General features: G+C 31.4%; 1 protein-coding gene across 3 annotated transcripts in view; it reads left to right on the forward strand.

Moving 5' to 3' along the window:
* Nucleotides 1–27,764, forward strand: part of LOC145293025 (nucleolar RNA helicase 2-like) — a 42,375-nt gene that overhangs the window by 1,112 nt on the left and 13,499 nt on the right. Inside the window, exons 1-8 of one of the 3 annotated variants that reach the window (XM_080139318.1) lie at nt 2,897–3,125; nt 7,488–7,629; nt 9,356–9,439; nt 18,598–18,617; nt 20,018–20,089; nt 20,555–20,672; nt 21,829–22,163; nt 23,642–23,848. In XM_080139318.1, coding sequence (XP_079995444.1) covers nt 20,081–20,089; nt 20,555–20,672; nt 21,829–22,163; nt 23,642–23,848 — 669 coding nt within the window. In that variant the 5' untranslated portion in view covers nt 2,897–3,125; nt 7,488–7,629; nt 9,356–9,439; nt 18,598–18,617; nt 20,018–20,080. Of the gene's footprint in view, nt 1–2,896; nt 3,126–4,394; nt 4,695–7,487; nt 7,630–9,355; nt 9,440–18,597; nt 18,618–20,017; nt 20,090–20,554; nt 20,673–21,828; nt 22,164–23,641; nt 23,849–27,764 lie in introns of those variants that run through there. The other 2 variants (XM_080139315.1, XM_080139317.1) reach the window with 2 other exon arrangements.

Below are 27,764 nucleotides of genomic sequence, written 5' to 3' on the forward strand. Positions count from 1 at the left end.
TAGGCGGAAATATATTCGTTGAGTTTCTAACAGTATTTTGTATAATTTTTTTTGGTTTGAGCTCATTTCCCCAAACTTACCGTGTTCAAAAGTCCGTCTCCATTTGTCTTTTTCAAATACATCGGTAAACTTTTTTTTTTTTTTTTTTTATACAACTTTTACGAATCTGTGTATAGTAATACAAACCCACTAATCTGTACTTTCAGCAAATAATTTAATAGACAAGACATCGTAAAAATGAATTTAACTTAAATTCTATCTGAAAAAAGAAAAAAGTATGGTCCATTTTTTGCATAAGTACCGTAAAGTTTTTTTTTTTTTTTTTTTTTTTTTAGGTCCACCTCCACAATTTTCTTTTAAATGACAGCTTTCATAGGTTTTCGACTATGCTAAATACGAAATTCGCATTGAAATTTTGCAGAAATAAGTAGTTATCGAGATATAAGAAGTATTATGCATTGTATTCTTTGGCGGCCATCTTTTTTACGCGCGTGCAGTGTCAGTCAGATGAGTAGATTTGTTTATGGCACGCGCGTAAAGATGGCCGCCAAATAATACAATGCATAATACAACTTTTTATATCTCGTTGACTACTTATTTCTGCAAAATTTCAATGCGATTTTAGTCATAGTCGAAAACCATTAAAAGTCATTTAAAATTGTTGAGGTGGAGGTGGACCTAATCTGAAATTTACCTTTTTTTAACCATATTGAATTAATAATTGGAAAGCGAGAACTTGTGTTACCATGCTTTTTTAGATTTTCCAGTTAAATTCAAGTTTCACGATATTTTAAATTATTAGGTGGAAGTACAGAATAATTACAAAACACTCGCTCCCCATGTTAAAAATGGTTTGCTAAATAACATGATTCCAACATGGTAACATAAGTGCATAAGTACCGATAACTTTACTTTCTTACTATCATTCATTCACTTCCTACGCAGTTTAAATCACTTTCTTTTCTGATTTAATATTGTAGCCACCTCATGTGTCTGTGCTTCTCGCATTTGTGACTTGCTCGTTGATCGAATATATCAACGGCAACGGCTATATCTCTGTCTCCATATTTTCAAACTCTATCTCCTCTGAAACGAAGAGTCGCAGAGCGGAGCGGAGGAGCGGCGCCAGGGACCTCAACTGATTGGATTTTTTATGGGTCTTTAGCCGATTAAAATAGTTTTTAAGGGGTCAAAATTGAAATGTTTAAACATTTTGTACATTCATCTTAGTTTATTTTTAAGTTTTAATTTTTAATCAGTTTATGTGCGTGTCCTCTTCGTACAGTGGTAACGTCATCAGCTTTGAATCATACAATTTTGGTTTCGATTCTAGCTGATGGCACATAAAATACTTTTTACTTTTGAAATCACGAATCTATAAGCTATACGAAATCTGAGCGAATGGAAATATCAGATTTAAGCGTATTTTACGCCCGGGCAAAGCTCCTACCCATAGTCCTTTACTATCAAACACGGATTTATTGCTATAAAAAAAATTGGTACCACAAAGTACGTTTTTCTTTTTTCCTTCGGTCAAAGTTCTCAAATCAAGGGGTCCCTCTTTTCTGGGACTAACACTTAATTTCTATATAAGGTAGATACACATGTATATTCAAATATTCCCTTGAAGTTCTCCTTTACATCTCAAACAGTGAGTTAGTAAAGAAAACATGGAAAAAAATAAAATTAGAAAAAAAAGTTACCAAGGGCAACATTGTTTACCAGTTGTAAAATATTCTGGTTTTCTGAAAAAAAAAAAAAAAAAAAAAAAAAACAGCTAAGTTCATTTGCATATTTTTTTAATTGGTAAACATTCGTGAAGCCGGAAGCCCGAATATCAGCTGACTGAGAATGTAAACAAAGGCGGACGGAACTTTATTTTCAATCATGAAAATTATTTCGTCCCGAACAACTGATATTAACCCCATGTGACGAGGAAGACTTGATATTTTTATTTCAAACTTAACTTTCGTATAGGTAAACTGGAATCGCCTGAAGAGGTCCCTAATTATTGGTAACTAGCTGACTGAAACATGCTCATGACTGTGTAGCAACATATATTACTGCTTATGTAAAAACAAAGAATACATATATAATTTTAATTACCCTCTCTCCAATTTCTCCATAACACTGTGGTGGCAGTTGATTTCGTATTTTTGCTGAAAAAAGTTGAGTTATTGAATTTAAATATAAGAATATTCGTAAACCTTTATTTTTTTTCTATGAATGTATCGCGTGTGATTATTTTTTTTTTTTTTTTCATGAATATTTGATATTTTTTAAATATTTATTTACAGTCACATTTTCAGAAACGAAGAATATCTGTAACCTTATTGGTGCTTTATGTAGTTTTAAGCAAAACAATATTACGTACTTAATTGTCATGTCGAAAATAGTAATATATTCAAAAATTTCGAAAAATCGTGTAGAAAGTTATATAATTCTCGGTAGCCACGGTAAAATCGCATTTCTCTGAAATAGACCGGAGTCCACACGCAGGGCCGGGAGGGGACATAATTCCGAAAGGAATATTTTAGATTATTTGTTCATGGCTGAAATATTTGTCTATGTCGATAGACTTGTTTTTACTCGATGATTTTTCATAATTTTCGGCATAATTAAATACGTAATATTGTTGTTGCTTTAAAACGATATATTTTAAAAAAAATCGATTTTTCGACCAACAAGTACCAACTTTGTTTATTTACTTTTATGAATGTCATTTTTTTCTTTTCAAATTAATGTTTTTGGTACTTAAAAATATATTTAATTTTGGTAAATTTTTTAACATTTTCCTATAAAATGTCGATTTTTATAAGTTTGTTTTAGGTATGCTGAAAACGAATAATGCATTTAAAATTCCCGCAAATAAGTAGTTTTCCGGATATTAAGCAATGTCATTTCTTATGTTATTGTTGGTGGCCATCTTGGTACGCGTGTGCTCACAGTTTCTCCGGGTTGCGTTTACACGCATGAGCGCGCTCGCGCGTGCCAATATAGCCACCAACAATAACATAAGACATGACATTGCTGAATATCCGGAAAACTACTTGCATTATTCATTTCAGCGTACCCGAAAGCCTAAAAGTCGTCATTTTAAAGAAAAATGTTGAGGTGGAAACAAGGTAAAAATATACGAATTTTTGTGTAAAAAAAAAAAATTAAAAAAAAATAAACCTTATTTGATAAAGTTTACGAATATTTCTTATTTTCAATAAATTAAAAGTATTTTTTAAAATAAAAAATCAAGCGAAAATAAACATTTGAGAATAAACGTATGCGATTCGTAGAAGTAAATACTTGAAATGAACCAAGCAATAACTCATAACTTTTTTTTTCAACAGGGATGCGAAATAGATTGCCATAGTCTTTCTACGTAGCATTCAATGGTTGGAATGAGTGAATATACGTCATTGCTATAAATTTTATGACTGAAATCGAAATTAACCCTTATTGATACTTAATTGGAGCTTCAATTTTTGGGAGGTGGGGATGTAATTTTGGTATTTTTTTTAAACGAAATATTTTTGAAATTATGTAAAGTTTCCTCTCCTAAATCCGATTTTATTTTTTATAAATATGTTGAGTGAGTGAAATTATGTGTTGTATATTTTATTTTTAATAGAATAAAAGGTAAAAAAAAAAAACAAATATGCAGCAAATAAATGTCACCAAAGGCAAATTAACTTAAATGTTCTACCTATTTGAATAAATTTGTATTTTAACATTTTAATGCGTTTTTTCCCTCAAAAGTTTTCACTGTTCAGTTAGAAAAAAATGACTGTCATAAACATTGCGCGATGATCCTTGATAATTGCTAAAAACAATCGAAAATTTAAACAAAATTAGGAAAGGAATCTGGACGGAATTTCAAACGGCCTGAATCTACCGGGTTGAGATTGTTCACGTTCTTTTAATCTAGCTCGCTGAGGTTTCCAATAATAATAAAAAAAAATCAACGTTCAAAAAGACGCATATGAAGATGGTCGGAGGTTACATCAGCCGAAACGTGAATATTAGTCCGAATAATACAAATTCAGAATCTTCATAAAAATTCTGAAACATAATTATAATTAGATTATCACCAATGTATATTTAAGCCTTTCTTGCTAAATCACTCATGTTAGGAGATATCGCAAATAATTACATTATTTTGATTATATAAGATAGATCGACATGTTAGCATAAAGTTCACAATTCCAATTCTTTTCCTTTTTTATTTTCAATCTGACACACGTGTTCCTCTATTTTTACCATGTGATTTTTTGTCTGGGTTGATATGTATTTCAAAATCTCTTAATGTGGCGTTTATTCTCGTTTACCACCGCTATCCCAGCTGTTTTGAAAATTTGGGGAAAGAAACGGACCTTATAACCCCCCCCCCCATCTCTCTTGTCTCTTCTCTTCCCCATATTTAAACTTCTTCGTCTCTTCCGCCATTGTGATTTGTCTCGTTCGCTGCTGCTGCTGCTTTTCCTGCCCAATTTCACTTTTCAATTCCGAGTTTTCCAAATACTTCTATCACAAAAATATCTTGAGAGATATTTTCTTCCCGAATGGAAGCCCCAACTGGTTCTTATGGTTACAGATCGTCGACCAGTGGTCCTTCTTGTCAATCTCTTTATCCTAAGTTTAAGTGTTCAACTAGACACGTGGATCGTGTAGGTTTTCCATCACAACGACGGCGATGTCAGGTAAAAGGCGACGGTCGTCATTTTCTTGTCCCCCTTTTCTTATTTCAAAGGATTTATTCATATTCTAATTTTACGTTTTTTTAAATCTCTTGATAGTGATTTTTTATCTACATAACGCTGTTTTCGTCGCAATTATTGACCTATTTCCTCTGCTTATTTCCCCTTTTTTATTTTATTTTTATTTTTCTGTATTCGTAATCAAAACAAAGCCGAATAGCCATTTTCTTTTCCTCCATTTTCTTTTAAAACTAAGATTGATTATTGTTTTGTTTCGAAAAAAAAAAATACATGAATACTAATTTCTCAAGTTATTTTTTATACACTGGAGTTTTTGAAGTCGCCATTCTTATGTCAATTGTGAAACAAAACAATCGAGAAAATTGGTTGCTTTTTTTTTTTTTTATTTACTCTCCTCCTACCCTCTCTTTCATGTTTATTTTCACTCCCCCCCTTTTATGGTCTAGTTTCGTTCTCTCACCCCACTCTATTATCCCTCTGTAGTTTCTCTTTCTCTCACTCTACTCTATTACCCCTCTCTATTTCCTTATCCTCTTCCTCTTTCCTCCATTATATGTAATAAAAAATTTACTTCCCTTGTTTTGTTTCCATTTTTCTAATTTATTACCAAAACTTATTGTTTGTTTTTCTTACCTAATTATTTTAAGATATTTTATTTATATTTGCAGTCAACTTATAAATCTAATATTTTTGATCGTATCAAATTTGGGATGGGCTGCGAATCTTTTTTTGTAATCGCATGTTTGTTTTTTATTATCCCCGTTTCTATACATCCAATTGCCATAAATTACGTGCAAAATGTATGGCCTATCCCCAAAATGTATAAACATTTTAACCCCTCCTTTCACTAAAAATATCAAAACTCAAAGAAATTTCCAGTAATTTATTAACAATTACTGAATATAATGAACCCAATTTTTAATCTTAGTAAAATATATTTTGTAAATAAAAAAAAAGCACTTTTTTTTTTTACTAAAGTTTTAAATAATAAAAAATGCATGAAAATTTATGAAAATAAATCAATGTGGATGCTAACAAATAAAAAAAATTAATATTACGAAGAAAATAAAATTAAAAAAAAAACATCTAAAGTTCGTGTTCTGTCAATGAAATCGGTATAACTTGAAGAAAAATTAATTTTTCGAACAAACGATATCATTGAATTAAGCATTTTGTATTCAATATTTTCACGCAAATAATATAAATTTCAAAAACCATTTCATGTTATTTTCATGAAACCATTCTCATGAAAATTTTAAATGTAGTATATTTTTCTTGTAAACATGAACGTCTAAGAAATTTTATCTTGAAAATAGAATATTTTAACAATTAATTTGTACAGGTACACACGGGCAACAAAATAAACAAAGTATTTGAATCCCATCCGTCGTATTCTATTGTTTTAGTTGCTTGTTTAAAAATAAAAATATTTTCCTGCGATCTTTAAAGTTTCATTTTAACTTTAAAAGGTACTTGTACAGTTTAGTCAAGACATTAAAAAATTAAAATATCGAAAAAGGTATTCGTTATGGAACGAAGTTCTCCGAAAAAAAGAATTTCACTTAATTTCAAGTTTTATTTTTTTATTTTTTTATTTACATCGAAAAAAACAATTTATGATACCGAGCAAAAGGTTCGATTTTAAGGAAGAAAAGCTAGAATTAAAGATGGGGAGGGAGTATCGGCGCTTTACATGGACTTATCTCCCCGTGGTGTGTTCATCAAATTTCATAATGGCTGACTTCAACGCGCTCTCATAAGAACGTGTTTTTCCGCTGTAAAAAAAAAACAAAAAAAACCTACTCTATCAAATTGAATGATTTTTTTTTTTATATCTTCAGTCCAAAACAGATACGTACAATATAACCTTTTTCGATAGTTTCATTTTTTAATGTCTTGACTAAACTGTACAAGTGCCCTTTAAAATGATTTTTTTTTTCTTTTTTTTTTTTTCTTGTAATTTTTTCAATACAATTCTATATGAATTATTTACATCAAACAAGTTGATTCTTATTTAAACCACGTACATTATTAAATAGGTTTCTGCTTGCTTGGATATGGCATTACTCTCCAACAACTCTTTATTTTTCAGTTAAACCATATGAGTAAAAAACAAGTTTCAGCATACACGTGAAACACACTTAAAATAAAACTAAACCAGAAGAAATAGTCACCATCTTTAGAAACAAGAGATGATCTTTGCTTTTAACTGGAAAATTGAGTTTGGGGTAACCTTCTTTCTATTTGTTTCCAGATTTTTCTGCTCTAGTTTTCATTCCAGCATTTCCTGTGTACAATGACACTTAAAACCTGTTTTTATTTTTACTAAAACAGTTCAAGTAAAAAGTTTGTTGCTTTTATTAGTAATGCATGCTAAGTCACTGAAATAGGAATTAATCCAGTTTAAGTAAAGATTACCAAAACTATTTTTCCTACATGTCATGATGGGTTACTAATTAAAGTTTTTAAAGATGAAAGTTGAGGAAGCTATGATAAGAGTAGTATTCTTAATTTGTATTATATCTGGCATTATAGAAACTTCGATAATTTTGAAACCATTTTATCAATAATAATAATAGTAGTAGTGGTGGTATTAACCCTTTTTACCATCTATGTGTCAAGATTGCTTCATCCCAATGTAATTGGACTTTGTTGAATAGTTTTGGAGCGTATAAATAAAAAATACAATTTAAATACATTTTCAAAGAAAAGCTTGTTAAAAAGAAAATATTCTTTTGAATAAATTAGAAAAAAAATTTATTTTTTTTCTTTCAGGAAACAAAATCAGATGCAAACTGCAATGGGAATGCATCAAGTTCATCTGATAATGATAAAGCTGGCGAAGTTGATCCCCAGGTAGAGGCCGGTGCTTTCTCAAATTTCCGTATTTCTGAACTCACCATAAAGAGATTAAAGCGTAAGCAATTTTTTTTTTTTTTTTTTCCCTATACTGAAAATGTTTTGAATTTTATTTTTGTAATATAAATTTGTATTTGATTCATTTTGAGGAAATTAGCAATATTTATAACAGGAAAACAACCCAATTTCTGAGTCGAATTGTGAAAATTTCAAAATGTTCAAAGGATTTTATTGAATAGTTTTTGTTTTTTATTAAACTTGATTAACAAAAAGAAAGATGATCTTATGTCTCGACTTTGCAAAATACAAAGGCTTCATATTATTTGAATTATTCAAACTACTGTTCTCATCTTGAGTGTTGTTCGCAACCTTCTTCGGCTGTATCTTGAACTCTGAAATCTGCATGGAATTTTAAATGTAACCCTTTATGTAATTGATGGTGGTAGCATGCTCTCGTTCCATCAGCCATAACTGAGTGAAAGTCCTAAAATATTTGTGATTGTATTTTGAGTGTCTCCCACACTGAGGATTGTAGCTTCAATTGGGTCTGTGGCATAGTGGATGGTAAAATTGAATTGTAAGTTATACTCTTCTGGAGGTTAAAGGTTCAATCCCCAGTGTGAGTGACACTAAAAATACAATTGTAAATTACTTAGGACTTCTATTCAGCCATGGCTGACAGAAAAAGTATGCTACCCTCGTGGTTCTGTTCGAATTCCATGCAGATTCCCAAGTTCAACAAGAGACACTTGAAGAATGTTAGATTATATCAACCAAAACATTGTGCGAATAACACCCAAGCTGAGAATGATAGTGTGAATAATTCGGATAATACGAATTATCAATCCTCAAAAGTTCAGAAACAAAATACACAGGGATAAAACTAATATCTGTATTACACCTGACGTGGATCAAGTGCATATAACTATCATGCATAGAAAATGCTGATCCATGTAGAATGAATTTGCTGTTAATATAATTGAGAATTTGCAGAAAGTAGAGTGCAATATCAAGATGTCTGTTCTTTCTGTTTAACATTTTGATCACGTAAAAAGTTGAATTCATATAAACGTAAATATTATATTTAAATGCTCATTTGAGATCCATTTAAAAAAATATTTTCATGTCATTGATTTTGAAAGCTTTTTGTGTTTTTTTTTTAATTGTTTAACTAGCTGTATCTATCTGGGTGGAGGGCTTAAGAGAAATCTATTTAAAAATATTTACATTTTTTTTTTTTTCATAATAGAACTTTAAAAAATTCTTTTCAGTTGTTCCTTATTTATATTTCAATATAAATATTCGATTAATAGTAAATAATGATTTGTGTATTTAACAGTTATGTATTAGCAAAGTTAAGTATGCACGTATTAATAGTTTCATTGAGGAAAAGATGATGCACTTGCTATGTGAACATAATTAAGTGCAAGCATGTCTTATTTGGATAAACAATGAGAAATTTCAAATTGCTAGAATTGCAAGTTCAACCAAAATAAAAGAAAAATATAACATTGACTTTTTTTTTTTGTCTTGCTGCCATCTGGCTTTAGCTTTGGGAAGGAGAAACTTTCAAGCTAGAAAATCTTTAGTTTCTTTATTTGGCTTGGAATATCATTTTTATTGGTGGTGTTTAACTTTTCAATTAACATTTCTCTGCCATAACGTTTTTTGCTTTGTTTTAATGTTATTTTCTATTGACCTGTCCACATTTAATGACATCCTTGTAACTTTTTATTTGCAAACTGCTTTTGAAGTTTAAAATATTACATTTCAATTCTTTCCAGAGAGTAGTGTTGAATATTTGTTCCCAATCCAAGCACAGACGTTTGATTTTGTTTATGATGGCCATGATTGTATTGCACAAGCTCGTAAGTATTTCAACATCTATTTTTCTTCACTATCACAGTTAGTTGCAATTTGATGGCCATGTTAGGATTTTAAGAATCTCTGTAAAATGTCCAATGTTGACTAAAATTGTATTTTTGCTTTTTCTTATACATTTAATGTCATTGTTTTTATCTATTTGTGAACATTTATAAACAAAATATGTAGAAGGATCGAAAATCTGACTTAATCTTTTTCTATTAAGTAGATTTACTTTTTTATTAATCTTTCTATTCACTAGGTTTATGCTTTGGTTCTTTTTTTTTTTAAGGTATTATGTATCAAAATTACATTAAAAAATGTGTCTATATAATGGAACTGTTTAAAAAAATTTATGTATCAAAATTACATTAAAAAATGTGTCTATATATTGGAACTGTTTGCATGTTACTATGTTATTGTCTGTTTGAATATCAATAAGAAAATGAGTCAAATTTAATAGTGCTTCAATTATTCCTTGCTACACATTCATCCACTCCCAATTTTGTGATTATGATTTTATTATCACAGTATTTTTAAGAGCAACTTCACAGTGTTATCAGTTGTATTTGCACAGAATGTGTAGCTTCAAATCGTTCAAATGCTTTCTGTGAGATTTTTAGACTGTCGCTTTCAAATTTCTTAGTTTTGCCAACACACTTGACAAGCATATCCAAAGTTGGTTGCGTATTTGTTTTTGTCTTGGGATACTTTTCTTTTCTAAGATATTTAATTTAAATTAAGATGTGTCAAATCCAAACATGTGAAAAATATTTAATGTGTCGAAGTTCAACATGCGTGGATAGATGAAAAATGTATCTTTTTGTTTTTGTTTTTCAAAGTTGGCAAAATACGTTATGGTAGTGATATGGCTCACTTCAGTGTTGGCTTTGGAATTAAATCTCCATCTTTTTTATCAAATGTCAAGATTTTCTTTTAAATTAGTTATTGAAGGCCCTGATAACCTATAATTCTGTACATTTTTCAAGTTCTGTTTACAAATCCAGTTTAATGATACTACTTATATACTACATATATCTATACTCTCGATGTCCTATTTATTTTTTTTCATTTATTCTTATTCTCTTGTCAGCTACTATCGTCCTCGTGCTTGTATACGTTTGCTTGTGTCTCAATCTAATATCATCAGTGTTAGCTACGTGGTGTTGCCAATTTTTGATGTGCATATGAGATATCAGCTAATGGAGTTTCAATTCCCTGAAAATGCCTGGCATGGTCAAAGCGTCTTTGATTTGACCGTATTTCCTCCACGTTGGTGATTCTTTTTCTTTGACAAGCTTAAAAACATGCAAACGTCAGTTTCCCACTTTTGTATTCTGTTCTTACTATTGTTGTGCTCGGCAAGATTTTTAAAGCTGTATTGGTTGAGCCATAGAGGGCTGAAAAGATGGTGTTGCGTTGTATGGCCCTTCTCTTCACATTTGCAGATGTTGGTGTCTGTTTTGTTTCTTGCCTTAATAAATTTTGATCGCTCAATTTGTGTTCTTAGGTGGTTGAGTATTTTCCACAGGACTCTGTGCTTCTGAGCCTTCAGATAGGACATCGGAAGAAGATACTTGAAAGTTGAATCTTCTATGAAATGTACCTGTGGCTGAAGCAATTGCAGCATTGTCATGCCAATGGGGTGATATTACAATTTTTGGTTTCCTAAATAATGGTATTTCTGGCATCACAAGTCGTGTAAGAGGTGGTTTGTAGGTTGAAATGATGGTTGATGCTATTTGTATCGATCTTGGGTGTTGATTGTCTCATTTTTGGCTAACATGATAATTTTCTCATGATCTTTTCATGGTCATTTCCATGTGGAGATGTTTAGGTTCACGATGAGTTTCTTTAAGTAGAAAGCATCACATTGATGCTCTCTGCAGAGTTCTTCGATGTTTAGAGATATGGTGGTTAATATTCGTTTTGAAGGCAAACATTGAGCTCTCTTCATATCTTGGACCAGTTAGTTACTGACATTCATTGAGTTTATGAACATTTTTCTTTTGCTTGCTTCAGTTTTTAGAATTTGTGGGTAATAATTTTTTAACTTGATAGCTATTGCAATGTGAACATTTGATCCCTTGTGATTATTATGCATCAATAAATAGTCCTAGATCATTCTGGAGTGGTTCATCAATTTAGGAAGTAGTATATGTGGACCCCCCCCCCCCCTAAATGAAGCAGGTAGTTAAGGGTATTAATAACACTACAGATGCCTTAACTGGTAAAGCTATGTTGGCCACTGTTGATCATCAAAAATGCCCCAAAGTGCATCCAACATTGACATTCTTCTTTTAATTAACACTTTTTTTTAATTTTCTTTTATATGAAGTTTGCATTTGCCACTCTTTATATTGATCATGGTCATTCTAGTTATTTGAACAAATTCTACTTGCCTTAGTTGGGTAATCATATCCTCCAGCCTCTGGGGCTAAGCCCTCCTTATCAATCACTCGCTTTTTTCTTAATATTATTGGTCACAGCTTGAACATTACTCCATTAGGGTCCACATTGTTCTGGTAACCTAGATTTCTCTTGTATTAAATTCATCTGATTCTGACGTTTGTCAGCTTATGATAATTCAAACAGTTGAGCAGATCTTTGACCGTTCCCTAATTTCCACAGCGGCAAACAATGTCGCTACAGAATACAATTAATCTCTGGGTTTGTGTGAACATAAATTTAACTCTTCTCTTTATCTTTGTGTGTGTCCTCAAATATATACTAGCTATTTAATCGCCTGAAATTCTCCCAAGTCCTGACACTTGTTATAATTGTAACTTTGCTGACCTCCTTCTCCCTCGATATTTTGATCCAACTCATTTAAAAATTCTTAATGTGGTGTAACAAGGGAGCATTTCTATAAAATAATAAAAAAAATCAATAAAACCGTTTAAAGTGTGTGCTATCGTATTCTACGCACCCCTAATGATCAAACCTCAAAAGTTTTAATTCACGAGATAGTTTAAAGGCCAGAGAATAGTTAGAAAGAGTAGAAGGTTTTAAGAAGTATCTGAAAAGTCTCATAGGCAATAATCTAGAATGGGTTAAGATGTCATATAAATAAAAGTGGAGAGGGGAAACAAATCAGTTATCAACTTGGTCCCATCAAGATAACTCGGGTCTATGATTCACGGATACGTCCAGCCAAAAGAATCCAAACCACGAAAAGAAAAAAAAAATTACATCCCTCCAATCCACGGAAAGTTACAGAAAAAGCCCTCTGGACTAGTGGTAAATAATATTTGGAAATAATCTCCTTGACCAAACTTTTAAAAGAAAAAACCAAAAGAAATCTTTATAGACATTAACTTTCGTTGTTAATAGAGCGAATAATCACTAGAAGACTGGCCTGTAGCCGTTCTTAATTTGAACTACCTCCATTACCCTCGTAACCCTCCACCTCCTCGTTCTAGTTGGCGACCTCGAGTTTCAACAAGCCGTATTTTAATTTGTGATAGATAGTAGTAATCCAAAATAACTGTATTTTTATTAACTGACCTTTTTTTTTTCTTTTTTTTTTTTCATTTGTTTTGTTATTGTAAATATTTGTGAATCACCTTATTTGTTAATTTTGTTATTGTCGAAAATAAAGGGAAATATAATTTTCCGAAAACCATATTTCATATCGACCATATTTTTGATTGTTACACAATTTAAACGTAACAGTGGTGTCAATTATGTAAATCTTTATTTTATGGATTGTCGTTTTATTTATATGTATGTTTTACTTAGCAATGTTGTTCTTGAGTATGACGTCAGTATTTGGGGGGCGGGGGGGTCAGAATTTTCCCCTATATTAAAAAAAAAAAAAAAAAAAAAAAAAAAAAAAAATCTGTACCTGCAACGGAAAAATATTGTACACCAAAAATCATGTAAATTGGTCAGTTAGTCTTATTTTTAGATTAGCTGGACACCCGACAATATGCTTAACCGTAGTATTTTAACTTATGCAGATTGTATATGTATTATTATAGAATCCATCTTCTATTATATATTACTAGCCTGGGTGTTTGGAGAGAAAAAAAAAAAAAAAAATTGTAGGCAGGCTCAAACCCGTGACGTGAAGGCGGAAAAGAAAGTGGAGATGTGTGTAAGGGTTTTGATTGAGCGCAAAAAAAAAAAAAAAAAAAAAAGATGGTGGCAGGCAGACTTGAACCCTTACTGCGAAGGAGGAAAAGAAAATGAAAAAAAAAAAAAACGTGATGCATTAGTTGTTGCACCCATCGCCAAACCGGAAGTGACGTAGGTTTAAATTAAGGCTAGACAATCTAAAAGAGGCGATGACTTGTGAAAATATCGGCGGAAAAGGCAACACCTCCCTGTAGAAAAGTGCCCAGTTGAGGGTGAAGAAATTAATGTTTTTGGCCAATTTTTCGATATTTGTTGTCCGAAGGGTCGAGCTTAAAAATGATGTTGATTTAGTGAAAATCCGTTGCCTCTGTCAAAAGTTTTTGTGAAACCTACATTCATAGATACATTTAAACAGACAGGTGAGATTTATATTATAGAAGTTGAGGAATCATTTGCCGAGTGGGCTAATTTACACCCCCACCACCCACCCCAAATAAAATGATGATGATGTAGTTCATCAAATTCTTTCTGTTTAATATCACATCTGCTGATATTTGGGCTTGACAATGAATGCTCTGGAAATTCACTTCTGATTGTTTAGTTTTAAAATATGCAAACAAAGAAATGATTAGTGGCGATATTAAATGGTACCTCTTTTATCGTAAATTGAATTCCTTAATAAGAAAACATTAAAATAGAATGATGAAGTACACCCGAGCTTGAAATGGGATCATTTGATCTGTAGTCAAATGCTCTACCACGGAGCTATATTTCCAGATGTGAATAATTCTGGTTTTAAGAAATTATTTGAGATGTTATCTCCCTTGCTGGTGCAACCTAAAGTATAAAAATTCTTGTTCGTCTATAAGAAAGACTAATTTTAGGATTAAATTTTTTTCGATACTTATCAGACGAATTTCTGTATAAAATGTATAAAACATATGTAAGAACACTGCCAGACATAAATTACCTTTGTCTAAAATTTGCAAAAGATAGGCTTAGCTGTTTCAGAACCTATAAGGAACTCTCTCTCAAAAATCAAATTTATGTGCAATTTGCAAGAAACTATTTCGAGACACCATCTTCAAAGTATTCTGAAAGAAGATACCTTCAAATAATTTAAACTTGTAAGGTTTTAAAAGCCATTTTTATCATGGGGAGGGGGACATTGGAAAAACTCATATCCATTTTAAAAATTATTTTCTTTATAAAAATAAAACTACTTGATCAATTTACATGATTTTGGGTGGCCGATATATTTTTTTCTGTCACAGGTATGTACATTGTACAGATTTTTTTCATTTTTATAAGGTAAATTCTGAAGGTCCAAAAAAATTCCTAAGACAACCATATCAGATATTCCAAGTTGAATTACAGTTTTCATAGGACCAAACTTGAACCTTCTAATTTCACAAAATTAAAATTCATAACCTAATTTTCTAAGGAATTTGAGAAAGTTGCAGAGAGATATCCGAGACGATTGCACATCTTCATAGACATATATAAACTACGAAATAACAGGATGTGCCACAGAATATAACAGGATTTTTTTTTTTTTTTTACAAAACTTCTCGAGTGACATTACCAGGGCACTTGCTTGCACAAGCAACGTAATTCTCAGCTTCATATATATATATATATATATATATATATATATATATATATATATTTTTTTCATTTGTATTGAAATTGGCATCATTAAGAGGTAGGAAATTTGATAATAAAAATGCTATGCAAATTACACAAGATGTCAATGATGGAGATATACGAATATGTTGGGTTTCAAGCCCTTTGGAGAGAAAGCAGCCAGGCCGGCTTTAAATAAAAATGAATCATATACAGACTTTACTAGAAATTAAACCTACATTGGGAGAATGAAAAGAAAGTTTGAGGAAAAATTCAAAAGAGTAAGTGATATAAGCCAAACTATTTTTAGGTCATGCACAAAAACAGAACACCAATGGCATGCATAGCAGACTGATTAATGATCTCACTAAATGCATCTGTTTGATGCCGAAAAGAGAAATCTTTTTATTTTACAAACACAAAGGAACTCTTTCAAAAGAGATAAAATAGGTAACAGTATATTTCTGTAAAAGCTGGATTTTAACAAATTTTCCAAATTTGATATATCAAAGTATACTAACACAAATGCTATTTTTAAATTTGTCAAGTGAAACCAACATGCAACATAAATTTACTAAATTTATGGAATTTGGTTCAATATTAAAATGTAAAATAAAATTTGATATACCATAAAATGAATTTGATGAGGCGATGTATCTATTAACATTTTAAATAGTTACTGTGTGTAGTTTATGTGAGTTTTTATTTCATTCAAATTTAAATCCAAATAATTCATCTGATGTATCACCATTTTATTCAGGCTAGCCTATTTTTATTTTAGACTAGTCTGGGAGCCCGGCGTTGCCCTGGTGTTTGGAGGTGTGTATTGAGCAAAAAAGAAAAAAAATAGTAGTAGGGAGTCATGCTCGAACCCATACCGTGAAGGAGCAAAAGAATGTAAAAAACAAAACGTGACGGCTTTGCCGTGCCGTCCATTGCCAAACCAGAAGTGGCGAAGGTTTAAATTAAGGCTAGTCAATCAAAGAGGAAATGACTTTTGAAAATATCTGCAAAAAAAGCAACCCCTACCTGTAGAGAAGTGCCCAATTGAGGGTGAAGGAATTGATGTTTTTAGCCAATTTTTTTGTTATTTGTCGTCTGAAGGGTCGAGCTTAAAACAATATCAATCTTGTGAAAATCTGTCGGCTTTGCCAAAAGTTTTAGGCATACATACATTTAAACAAACAGGTGAGATTTATATTATAGATTTCTCCACCGTTGTTGGCATGAATATAATTCCTTTTGATTTGCTTTTTTTTTTCTCTTCATAATACTTTTTGCCGGGTAGGAGTAATATCAAAGCTGATAACTTTTTCCTAGCTAGCATTATAAAAATGTTTCTCAATTTTGTCTTCATACTTGGGCTACCTGATAACAAATGTTTCAGATAAATCTTTTATTTCTGTCTTAATCTAATATTATGTAACCAGTTTTTCTCCTTATTTGATACTATTTGAATGCTTTAGTTTTGAAAATAAGGGCCCTTCTGATATTTGACAAAGCTGTTTTTTTTTATCTATACTTTTTATCAATCTATTTAATAGTAACACTATACAGTGTAACAAAATGTAATGAATTTGTTTAACAAGATATGAGTAGTTTTAAGAAAGTGGCTCAATTTCATGCTGTTGTCATGAGAAAGACAAAAATTGAACAATATGTACCAGTCTTATGGCTCTTGGATCAAATTATTTCTGCAAGAATGATTGAATTGCAGACTTGTGTTGCAGTAAATAAACCATTTACAAACCATGTACACATAGAAATCAATGACTACATTGAAAACAGAATGGTGAGAAATGAGTGGAAATTTTGTATTCAATAGATCATTACTCTGGAGACATTTTCATGTCAAATCACACACAACCATGTTGCCAATTCACTATGAACAGGCCATCTGAATGATTGCTTTTCCTTCAATTTCAATCATGCTATTCAACATGAAGATTCTAGGCAAATATTTTGCAGAAAATTAGGTCACCTGAAAACACAGGATTTTTTTTTTTTTTTTACAATGACATTCAAGAATCTGTTCAGATGATTGAGGAATCTAATATTGAGTTTTTAAATTAAAAGTTGTGTGTGTGGATACACAATGAGATGTCACGGTGACAAAATATATGAAAAAAGACGAAGGGAAAAACAAACACAAGAAATAAACTATCTAGTTTCATTTAGATCCATGAATATCAGAAAAAAGTGAAAATGTGAAATTTATATACACATTTCAATAATTTTTTTTTTTTTTTTTCTGAAGACATTTATTGATTCAAATAAAACTGGTCAATCTAGTTTTGTTTTATTTCTCCCTGTGTTTAATTGGTTTGCTTTTTTCTCCCCATACATGTGTTTGTATTTGTTTACACTGTATTAAATTCAATATTATGATTTTATAACTATTTTGGAACAAAAAACTTCTACATGTATTTCTAGAGGAGCTGGATTATCCTCCTCCTCAATATAGACCATCTATACTTGTAGTAAAGTGATTCAGGTGTAAGTCAGCCCATGTTAAATAACTGTAAACATGAGACTTTGATATTGTCCTCTTAGCCATAATTTTTCAATATTTTCCTTGTTCCTTCCTCATCTGCAATTATGCAATTCACTTGAACTAGCCAATATACTAGCTAGTTCGAGAACTTATTTTCCCCTCTGTGTGTGTCACTATCAAATTTGTAGATGTGTGTTTGTACACATGAAACATATGTAAATTATTTTCATTTTTTTTTTTTTTTTTTTTTTTTTTTTTTTTTTTTTTTTTTTTTTTTTTTTTTTTTTTTTTTTTTTTTTTTTGTCTCCTGAGGTTAGACACTTATGAATGACTTCTATTTGTTGCTATTTTGCTTGTGTTGCCTGCTAACTGACCTTCTCTGCCTTAAGCAGTTCACCAATATAGCCTTGGACAGTTGTCATTGATATAGGGAACACTTTGGATTGTTTCAAATGACTTATGGCAGGTGACGTAATAGTTGAGATGCTCTGTGATCCAATTTTTCATGCAAACCTTACCCATGAGATCATGTTTTGACATCTACGCTCTCTTGCAGTCATACATGCATGTTGAGTATGGCGTTGTAAGCTGCCTCTGACATGATGGGATCCTGTTTTGTAAAATTGTTGATAGCTGCCTAAACTCTCCATATACTCTAATAATGATTATATAGGAAAAAGCATTTTTAGTTATGGAAGGTCTTCAGATCTATCAGTTTGTTAATTTTTGAATAAAATCAAAGTGGAATGGTGGTAGTAATAGTTGTGACCCAACACTAGATCATTTTTCATAATTTATTTTTATATTTGTTTATCTATTTCAATACATAAAAAATAATGCATCCCTGAAAATGATGGTGCTATACTTATCGAGTGGGAATTGGTATAAGTTGTATCTTATTTTCAAAGAAAAACTAATTTTGAAAACTTTTTCATTTAAATTTTTATTTCTATTTTTTAACAGGAACTGGTACAGGCAAAACAGTAAGTTTAGTTTTCAAGTTTTTAAAAACATTTTTGATTATCTTATAGCAAGATCTAACTTTTTTTTTTTTTTTTTTTTTTTAATAATTGAATTTTAATTTCAGTGTATTTTTATGAATATGATTAATGACCAATTGTCACATAATTCCATCAGTTATTTCATTTTAATATTAATGTTCCTGAAATAGTTTTCATCTGAAATTTTTGTTCTGTAAGAATATTTAACTCTTGATATTTTTGGTTAGAAATATGATTTAATATATTCTGTACAAAAGATCCCAGCAGTATTTTTTAGAAAGCAAAAACAGTTCTTTCTGTACTATTGCGGAATTTGACACAGATCCTCGGGATTTTCTGTCAATTATGATGAGGGTCAACCGACAATCACCGGATTAAGCCAAGCGTTGTTCAAATGTTGAAATGCTAAATTGACTTTTTTTTTTATATATATAAAAAAGAAAGAAAAAAAAAGTTATTTTTAAATTATGGGGTGGGGGGCATTTTTCTGTTTAATTTTTAAGCATTTGTTGGCAAAAAAATAATTTGAAGTTTCTTGAAAAAAAAACTTTTCTATACTTTCACCTAACAATTTACGGATTTCATAAAAATCATTCATCTTATAAAAAACCACCCGTTTACAAAACCAAAACAAAACAAAAAAAAAACCATAACTTTTAAAAAATAAAACAAATGTAAGTTTTCTTGAAAAAAAAAAATCTATACTTTCAACTAACAATTTACACTTAAGATTCTTTTCTTGCAAAAGAAAAAAAAAAAATCAACAATACAAAATGCAACTTTTTTTTTTTTTTTTTTTTCAAAAGTGAACGAGGCATAAAACAAATGACTAAGTTCACCATTGCCCCCCCCCCCAATAGCCCCAAAAATCCACAAGGCTTTAACCTATCCTTTTAACTTTTCCTGAAAAATCCTTTGTTACTTTTTTTACTCATATCATGTTTTATGCTTGTGTAAAATTTCAAAAAATTCCAAGGCGTAGTTAAGAAAAGTGCGGACAGACGAACAGACAAGGGTGGATTTACATGTCCACCCTCCTTTTGTCGGGGGACCAAAAAAATATAAATATATGCACATTCAGTAAATTTACAGTAGGTTTTGTTATTTTTTATTTCTATTTTCTCCCCCCCCCCCCCCCCCCCCCCGTTGTTTGTTTTGAAATTCATCTGTGTCGGTTACTTTGCTCAGCTTAATCCAGTGACTGCCGATCAAGCTCGAACCATAATTAACAAAATCACAAGGATCCTGGTCAAATTCTGGCAAGAGTACCATTCTTTCTATGGAGTTACTAGTTTATAGGACTGTGTTGCACATTTGTTTGTAAGTATCTAAAAAAACATTGTCAAAGATTAAAGATAAATGTGTGTAATTTTGAATTTCAGCTTTCTTTTGTACTGCCATTGATTGAGAAACTCCAAAAGAAGAAAAAGACTAAAGAAGGCAGAATGCCCAGGGTAAGATATTTTAAGATTTAAAAAAATATATATATTTATGAAACTAGATGTGATAAAGAGTTAAACATGTCAATACTTGACTTTTTTAATTTGTTGCAGACTTTAAGATTTATTTTGGAATAAAGTATCTCTTACGAAATGCACAAACTCTCCATTCTAAGAAAAGATACAAAAAACGTGTCTAATAGAAGTGAAATGTTAATTTATGATTTTAAGAAACATGTGACTTTCTAATGTTATCTAAGCAGTTTCTTTGGAAAAGCATTACATTTTTTTTATCCATTAATGTTTTTGTGATTAACAAACTTTATTTTTAAACATGTGAATTTATAAATAAAATTGAAAAATGGAATTATAATTTCTAAATTATTTCTTATGATAGTCAAAATATTTTGATCATTGCAAGTTTGTCCTGAATACAAATAGTTTTTTAGAAAAAAAGTTTAATCTTTTTTTTAATTCTAGGTAATTGTTCTGGTTCCAACTCGTGAATTGGCCAAACAAGTCTATGAAGACTTCTTAACTGTGTCTGGAGATCTTTCTGCTTTTTGCATTTATGGTGGAGTGCCATATGAACCCCAAGGTAAAAATTTTCCAACATATTCTGGTTAACATTGTTGAGAATGATTAGCGATTGATAACATACTTGCTTTGTGGAAGTAGCAAGTATCAAACATTTCTAAAAACATTTCTAACAAATCATGTGTTAAGTGTTTGGCAAAGTCTGAGGGTTGATCAATTCAGTTACACAAGATTTTATGGCAGCAACCAATTATGCACAGTACAAATGGGAGAAAGAACATAGATATGCACTAACAAAAGCCAGTTGTCTTATGTATAGTCAAACATGAAAAACATGAAGTTGACCTCCTGAGCCATCATCATCATGCCCACAATCAGACATTGCAATATTGTACAGTTGAGTGTTTTCTGTAAAGTAGCAATTATATATATATATATATATATATATATATATATGCATGCATGCTTCCTTAGTCTCAAGACCACAGCTCTTCCCTGTAATAGTGCCTGTGCATGGAATTTATAGTGAGACGATGGTTGTGCAATATCCACTCACACCACTTCTAAACATAACATTACATAAATTCAGTGGCAAGGAAAAGCCCAGTTTTGGGATGAGCAAATTTTTTCCCCCCTCCTCGACAAGCTAGAGTCTAGTCTACCCTACTACTCGATCTGTAACTGGAAAAAGAGCCAATGGAGTCATACCCTTTGTAAGGGTGTTAGTAAAAATAATGTAGTATCGATAACAGAATTTGAACCTCTAACCACTCCATTTCCATAAATTTGAAACCTATATTCATAAAGAACCTCGAAATGAAATATCTTGCCTCATTTCATTCTTTTCATTTTCTTTTTGTTCTTATTGTTAGATTTTTATCTTCACATTATATCACACGTACGCACATTATTTCAATAACATTTCTTTGCAATAATAAAGGAAATAAATGGAATAAATGTTTATTTCTTTTAAATTCCTTTCCAAAACCTGATAGATCTTGTGTGCCTCTTTATGAATAAATTTCAGTTATTGACAATTGGGCTGATTCCTATTGCCAACATGTTAATTGCATTTGTAATCTTGTCATTTCAAAGTAAGATTTTAGAAGTTTCTACTTCTACAAAAGTTTACTTTTGAATTATGAACTCCACCCACTTTCGTTTCAAGTTTTGATTTATACACAAATACAGTAATCATTTTCTAATTTGAATTTCAGAACGTGCTCTATGGAAAGGTCTCGATATTCTTGTTGGGACGCCAGGTAGAATCCTTGATCATATTCAGAAAGGAAATGTTACACTGAAGAAGACGAAACATGTTGTATTGGACGAAGTGGACCAAATGTTAGATATGGGATTTGCCGACTCAGTTGATGAAATCTTGAAAGTTGCTTATGAGAAAGATGATGAGAGTAATAAACCTCAAACCCTCCTCTTTTCTGCTACTATGCCCCCCTGGGTGTACAAAACAGCCCAGAAATATATGAGCAAAGATGTGAAGAAAGTAGATCTAATTGGCCAGCAACAGGTGAAGACCTCAACAACTGTACAGGTAGGTTTCAGTTATTTCAAAAAGTGGAGATATTTATTATTTTTTCTATGTCCCCGTTTTATTTAATACAGTAATACCTTGAAATACAAATTTAATTCATTCCATGACTGTCAATGTACTTCTAAAAAATCATATCTCAAAATACTTATTCCTATTTGAATTTAAAAAAAAAAAAATTTACCCAAAAGATCAAATTGCACACAATTACTAAAGAAAGATAAATACAGCATAGAAATTGATATATAATAATATTCATTAAAAAAAAAAATAATTGCATTCGCCACCTAAGCAAGTGTTAATGTACAGGATACATGCAAGGAGGGAGGGAGAGGAGCAACGCTACTAAATACATTATGATAACTAAAAAAAAAAAAGGGAAGCTTATACACAATTAAAAATATTGAATGTTTAATATTTAAGTCTTAATGTAACAGAAAGGATGAAAAAAAAAAAAAAAGAAAATTGTAACCAACTTACCATGGAAACATAAGTGGCTAAGAAAGGTAGGAGGAGGCAGTTTATAAGTTTAGGCTACAATACACACTCACTTACATTTTTTTTTTTTTGTTTCTTATGCGCTTTTAATTTTTAGCATAGTGCACTTTTTGAAATTATATCTCGAAACAATTGTATCTTGGGGCATAAATATAATGTATTTCCCAAAAAATTATATCTTAGTGCATTTGTGTCTCGGGTATTACTGCATCATGATTCTCATGAATGAAATTGAAAAAGAAATTTGTCCATCAAAATTTTATGTCCTTTTTTTTTTAACACACACACACACACACGCGCATCTATTAAAATATAAATAGGTCAATTTAAATAAATTAATTCCTAATATCAGGATACAATCCATATTTGTTATACTGACTTTACATTTGAATTAAAAATCCTTTTAATTGGATTTTTAAAAAATTTTTTTATGTAAACGTGTTTGTCCAAAGTTAAACATGAACCGCGACTATTTCCTAGACACCTCTAAAATGGTCAAATGATTGAACAGTCTTTCACTTATATTGTAACACCACTGCTCATCAAACTATAACTAATTTTAGGTGATTATGAAAATCTTTATGAAATTATTGGATGTAAATGACTTTCAAAATTTTTTGGCCTTTTTAATACATGGAATTTTTAAAGAATTTTGAAACCAGAAATTACATTATGCGACCATTTAAATATTAAACTTGTTTTTAAATTTTTTAATACTTTACACTATTAAATTTTTTTTGTAAATAAATGAATATATTAAAAGAAATGCCACTTAGAGGTAAGAAATACATATAAGGAGCGGTCCCAATTTTCATATGGAAATTTTTATCATTTTTACAATTTCTTTTATTTTTATATTGTGATTATTAAAGTTTGCATCATTTTTGTATTTAGAAAAATGTCACTTTAAATGTTAACTTCTATCAATGTTTTATTGTGAATTCACTGTTTAATGCTTTTTATTTTTTTTTTCTTTACTGTAGCACCTTGCCATTAAGTGTAACTTTCAAGATCGTTATGGAACAATTGCCGACATCATCCAGGTGTATAGCGGAAATCATGGGAGGGCGATTGTTTTTTGCCAGACCAAGAAAGAGGCTGATGAGCTTGCTCTCAGTGCCTCTATGAAATTAGATGCCCACGTACTCCATGGTGACATTCCACAAGACAAAAGAGAACTTGTTCTGAAGGTGAGACTTTTTTTTATATAGGGTGGAGTAGGTACAGGAGCAGTACTAACCCTAAGCAAATTGAACTGACTTCCTCCAAAAGAGGAAGTTTTATGCGAGTCTAAAATTCACAAGCAGTCCCCAGTCGCATATATGTCAGGGGAAATGACATTAAGTTTTGCAGTTCTTACAGGGAGAAGTCAATGTTCTCCTACATACAGTACCTGATATTCCCAAATGGTCACTGATCTAGTACTGATCAGGCTCAATGTTGCTTAACTTAGATGATCTAATGAGAACAAGTGTCAAGTAATTATGCCGGGATTCATCTACATTAATCTGATTATATATTAGAATGATTGTAAGAAGATCGTGAATATTAAGATCAATCATAACATTTAGAAACAGTTTGATTGGATGAAAATACAAGAATCATAAATCTCTTATAAATTGAATTTTTGGTGTTTTTAAAATTGCAGATAATTTTCTTAACCAAAAGATATTTTGACAAGTTTTAAAATATTTTCACAAATCTATTTATCTCTTCTCAATTAAGGAATCCATGAAAGTTTTTTTTTTTTCTTTCTATTCTAAACCTTATTGGGTTAGTGCTATAAAAGATTATATTTCAGAGCAGTTTCGTCAGGACTCCAAGTGTGATTAGTCATAACAAGTGTATACAAAACAGAATAAGCGTCCCAGGATAAGTATTCTACTAGTTAATAAAATTAATTTTTAAAATAGTTTTACACTACCTTCATGGTTCCTTACAAATATATATATATATATATATATATATATATATGCTATTTAATCATGCCTGGAATTGTTTTTGACAAAAATCTATTAAGTGGTTTTAATCCTGAGAAAATGTCTGAAATTTGAGGCTTGAGCATACAGGGTTTAAGAAATTGAGATGCAAGGGGTTTTGCTTGGTGATTAGAAATCAAATTTAATAAAACTTAAAAAAAAATTTAACAATTGTCTTATGGGAGGTTACACATAGGAGTTTGGTTCGGAAATTCATAATCTGGTTAGTTTCAAAGTTTCTCTCACAAACATAAACAGACGAAAAGAAATTTATGAATCCATTTTTATATATATATATATATAGAGAGAGAGAGAGTTGAGACAATTAATTGGAGAAATCAGAACTTTTTGGGGTATTGGAATCAGAAAAATTATAACCTAATTTTCGATTCTAAACCGATTCTTTCATTTTTTTAAAAAGAATTTTATGTATTTTATTTATTTATTTTTTTTTTTTTGACAAAAAATGAAAGCAGCTCAAATTGTTTATTTAAAAAAAAAAAAATTTTTTAAATTTTTTTTTTATTAGTGTTCATTTACAATATAAGACTGAAAAGGGCAACAGAATGAGTTATAAAATCTTATTTACAGATTTAACACTGACGTTTAATTTTTTATTTTTTGGTCATTTATCAAGATAACTTGCCTATTCCCTTTGCAAACATTTAGCATCTATTCGCTAAATGACTGTATCTCCACCTGGGGGAGTTCACTTGATTATTAGGTTTTAAATCTTCTGGAAGGTTTTTTTTTTTTATCAGAGAGGGACCTGTTTTCAGTGGCTTCCATGCATCTGTTAGTCCAGACTATTGCTAGATAACCGTCCATTAGTTTTTTCTGCAATTTTGTCACAAATTGTATTTCATTAAATAAATGTGCACAGTAAAAAAAAATTTTTTTACAAAAATTCTCGCTGCGCCCATAGGGGCTCAAAAGAGGTAAAAAATGTCCCAAAATTGCCAAAAATTACATTTTGCCCCATAACTTTTGATCCATCCAGTAGACTTTTGTAAAATTTTGGCCAAAATGTGGAGCCCATCGTTTTTAATATAAATCCAGTATGGGTGACCCTGGCAAAATTCTGGTTCACGTCCCTGGGGACTTTCAGTGCTAACAACATCCCTTTTTGTGGCTCTTTTTTTCATATTTCTTAACAAAAACTTCATATGTCTGACTATATAATGGTTTTTCATGGTCAACTTAAATATACATGTGTTAAAGCCTAGAACTGCACCGTTATCCATTACACTGGGATTCGCCATCCCCAGGGCCTCAAAAGAGGTAAAAAATTGCACTTTTTGCCCAATAAATTCAGTATGGTTGACTCTGGCAAAATTCTAGTTCGCCTCCCGCTGGAACTTTTAGGACTAAAAAAACATGCCTTTTTCTAGCTTTTTTTCATATTACTCAAAAACATATGTATGTCTATATAGTAGTTTTTCCATGGTGCTGAATTCAAATATACATGTCTTAAGGCATGAAACTGCATCGTTTGTCAATTTTAACTGGGATTCAGCATTCCCAGGAGCTTAAAAGGGGTCACAAATACTTCAAAATTGCAAAAAATGACACTTTTTACCCCATAACTTTTGCCCCAGTCATTAGATTTTTCTGAAACTTGGTGAAAATGTGAAAGCAACGTTGGCCCTTCACACTTTTCACATTCATCATTTCTTCTATTTTTTGTGGCGTCATCTCACATGCAGTACAAGAGGGGAACCACGCACACGCAGCTTGTTTAAATTTTGTTAGCACCAGCTGTACATTGGCGGTGTCTCTTGTCGGCTTCTGAACTGATGCTACCAGATCAGGCTGTCCTTTGGCTTCCTGGGACAAAATGCACCTACATTGACGTTTTTTTGTTTTTTGATCTTTTTTGTAAAATTTAATTTTATTCTGCAAAACCAAAAACAAAAACAGCCCCTCTCCCTCCCCTTTTTATTTTACCCCCCCCCCACTCCCAGATCCTGTCGGAGTATCAGAATACACCGACTACCCCCTTGCAGAGAGTAAAAGTCCCTCAATGGGGCCACCTGTTGGCCATAGGTGGCGACCCGTAATGCCTTAGAACGGGATCCTGGTGGCTGAGCACCTCATTACCTCGGAATCAAGTGGCCGTGAGTTAGCAACACGCCACTTTGGCCCTTACTTCGGCTAAACGGGCGGTCGGGCAGGCTCGACCCGATCAACTGGCTAGTCATGACAGTCCCTAATAATAGTAAACCCCCACAAAAAGAGAAATACAAACACCTTACACTTATAAAAAAAAAACCCCCAAAAAACACACATACTATCATTATAAGGCGATGGCAAGAGCCAATCAAATGGTGAAAACTGATGCTATTGACAACTAACCCTTTTTATACCTTGCTGGGTCCGAGGAAATGTCATTTGCAGCTATACTCACTGTTTGAGTATATCATCATTGTATCCCTGAGATGCTTGGGCGAATGGGTTTCCCCCCAACATTTCCCAATTTAGGGCTCTGAGGAGGGTGGGGAGCAAGGATGATGAAAAAAAAAAAAAAAAAATATTCTATGGCTTCCAAAAAAAAATTAAAAGATCCCATCAAGAAAGTGATGAAGATGAAAACAAACTTTCCGGAGTATATAATCTTTGAATCGTAAGATAACACACAAATAACTAAAATGTCCCCATTCATAATCGAAAAAATTATCAACAAAAATCTGAACACAAAACAAATTAAAAAATGGAACTTTACTCATACAAGTATCTACTAAAAGTAGTGCCAAAGAAATTTTAACATGGACAAAGTTCCATGACATAAACATCAAAGCCTACCCTCACAAAACCCTCAACACCTCAAAGGGAAAGAGTCATCAGATGTCCAGAATTAAACACCTGCTCTCTAGAAGAAATAAAAACAAACCTAAAAAAACAAAAGTTATAGATACCAAAAGAATTCCAATAAAAAGAAACAAACAATAAACACCAACACATACATATTAACTTTCAATACTCCCACCCCACGAACTGAACTCAAGATTGGATATATTAACATTAAAGTAGAAACATATATTCCCAGACTACTTCGATGCCTAAGCTGTCAAAAATTTGGCCACTTCAAAGAATACTGCACCAGGAAAACAGTATGCCCAAAATGTAG

This window comes from Euprymna scolopes, chromosome 14, assembly GCF_053919585.1.
Source record: "Euprymna scolopes isolate OS-2025 chromosome 14, ASM5391958v1, whole genome shotgun sequence".
Taxonomy (NCBI): Eukaryota; Metazoa; Mollusca; class Cephalopoda; order Sepiida; family Sepiolidae; genus Euprymna; species Euprymna scolopes.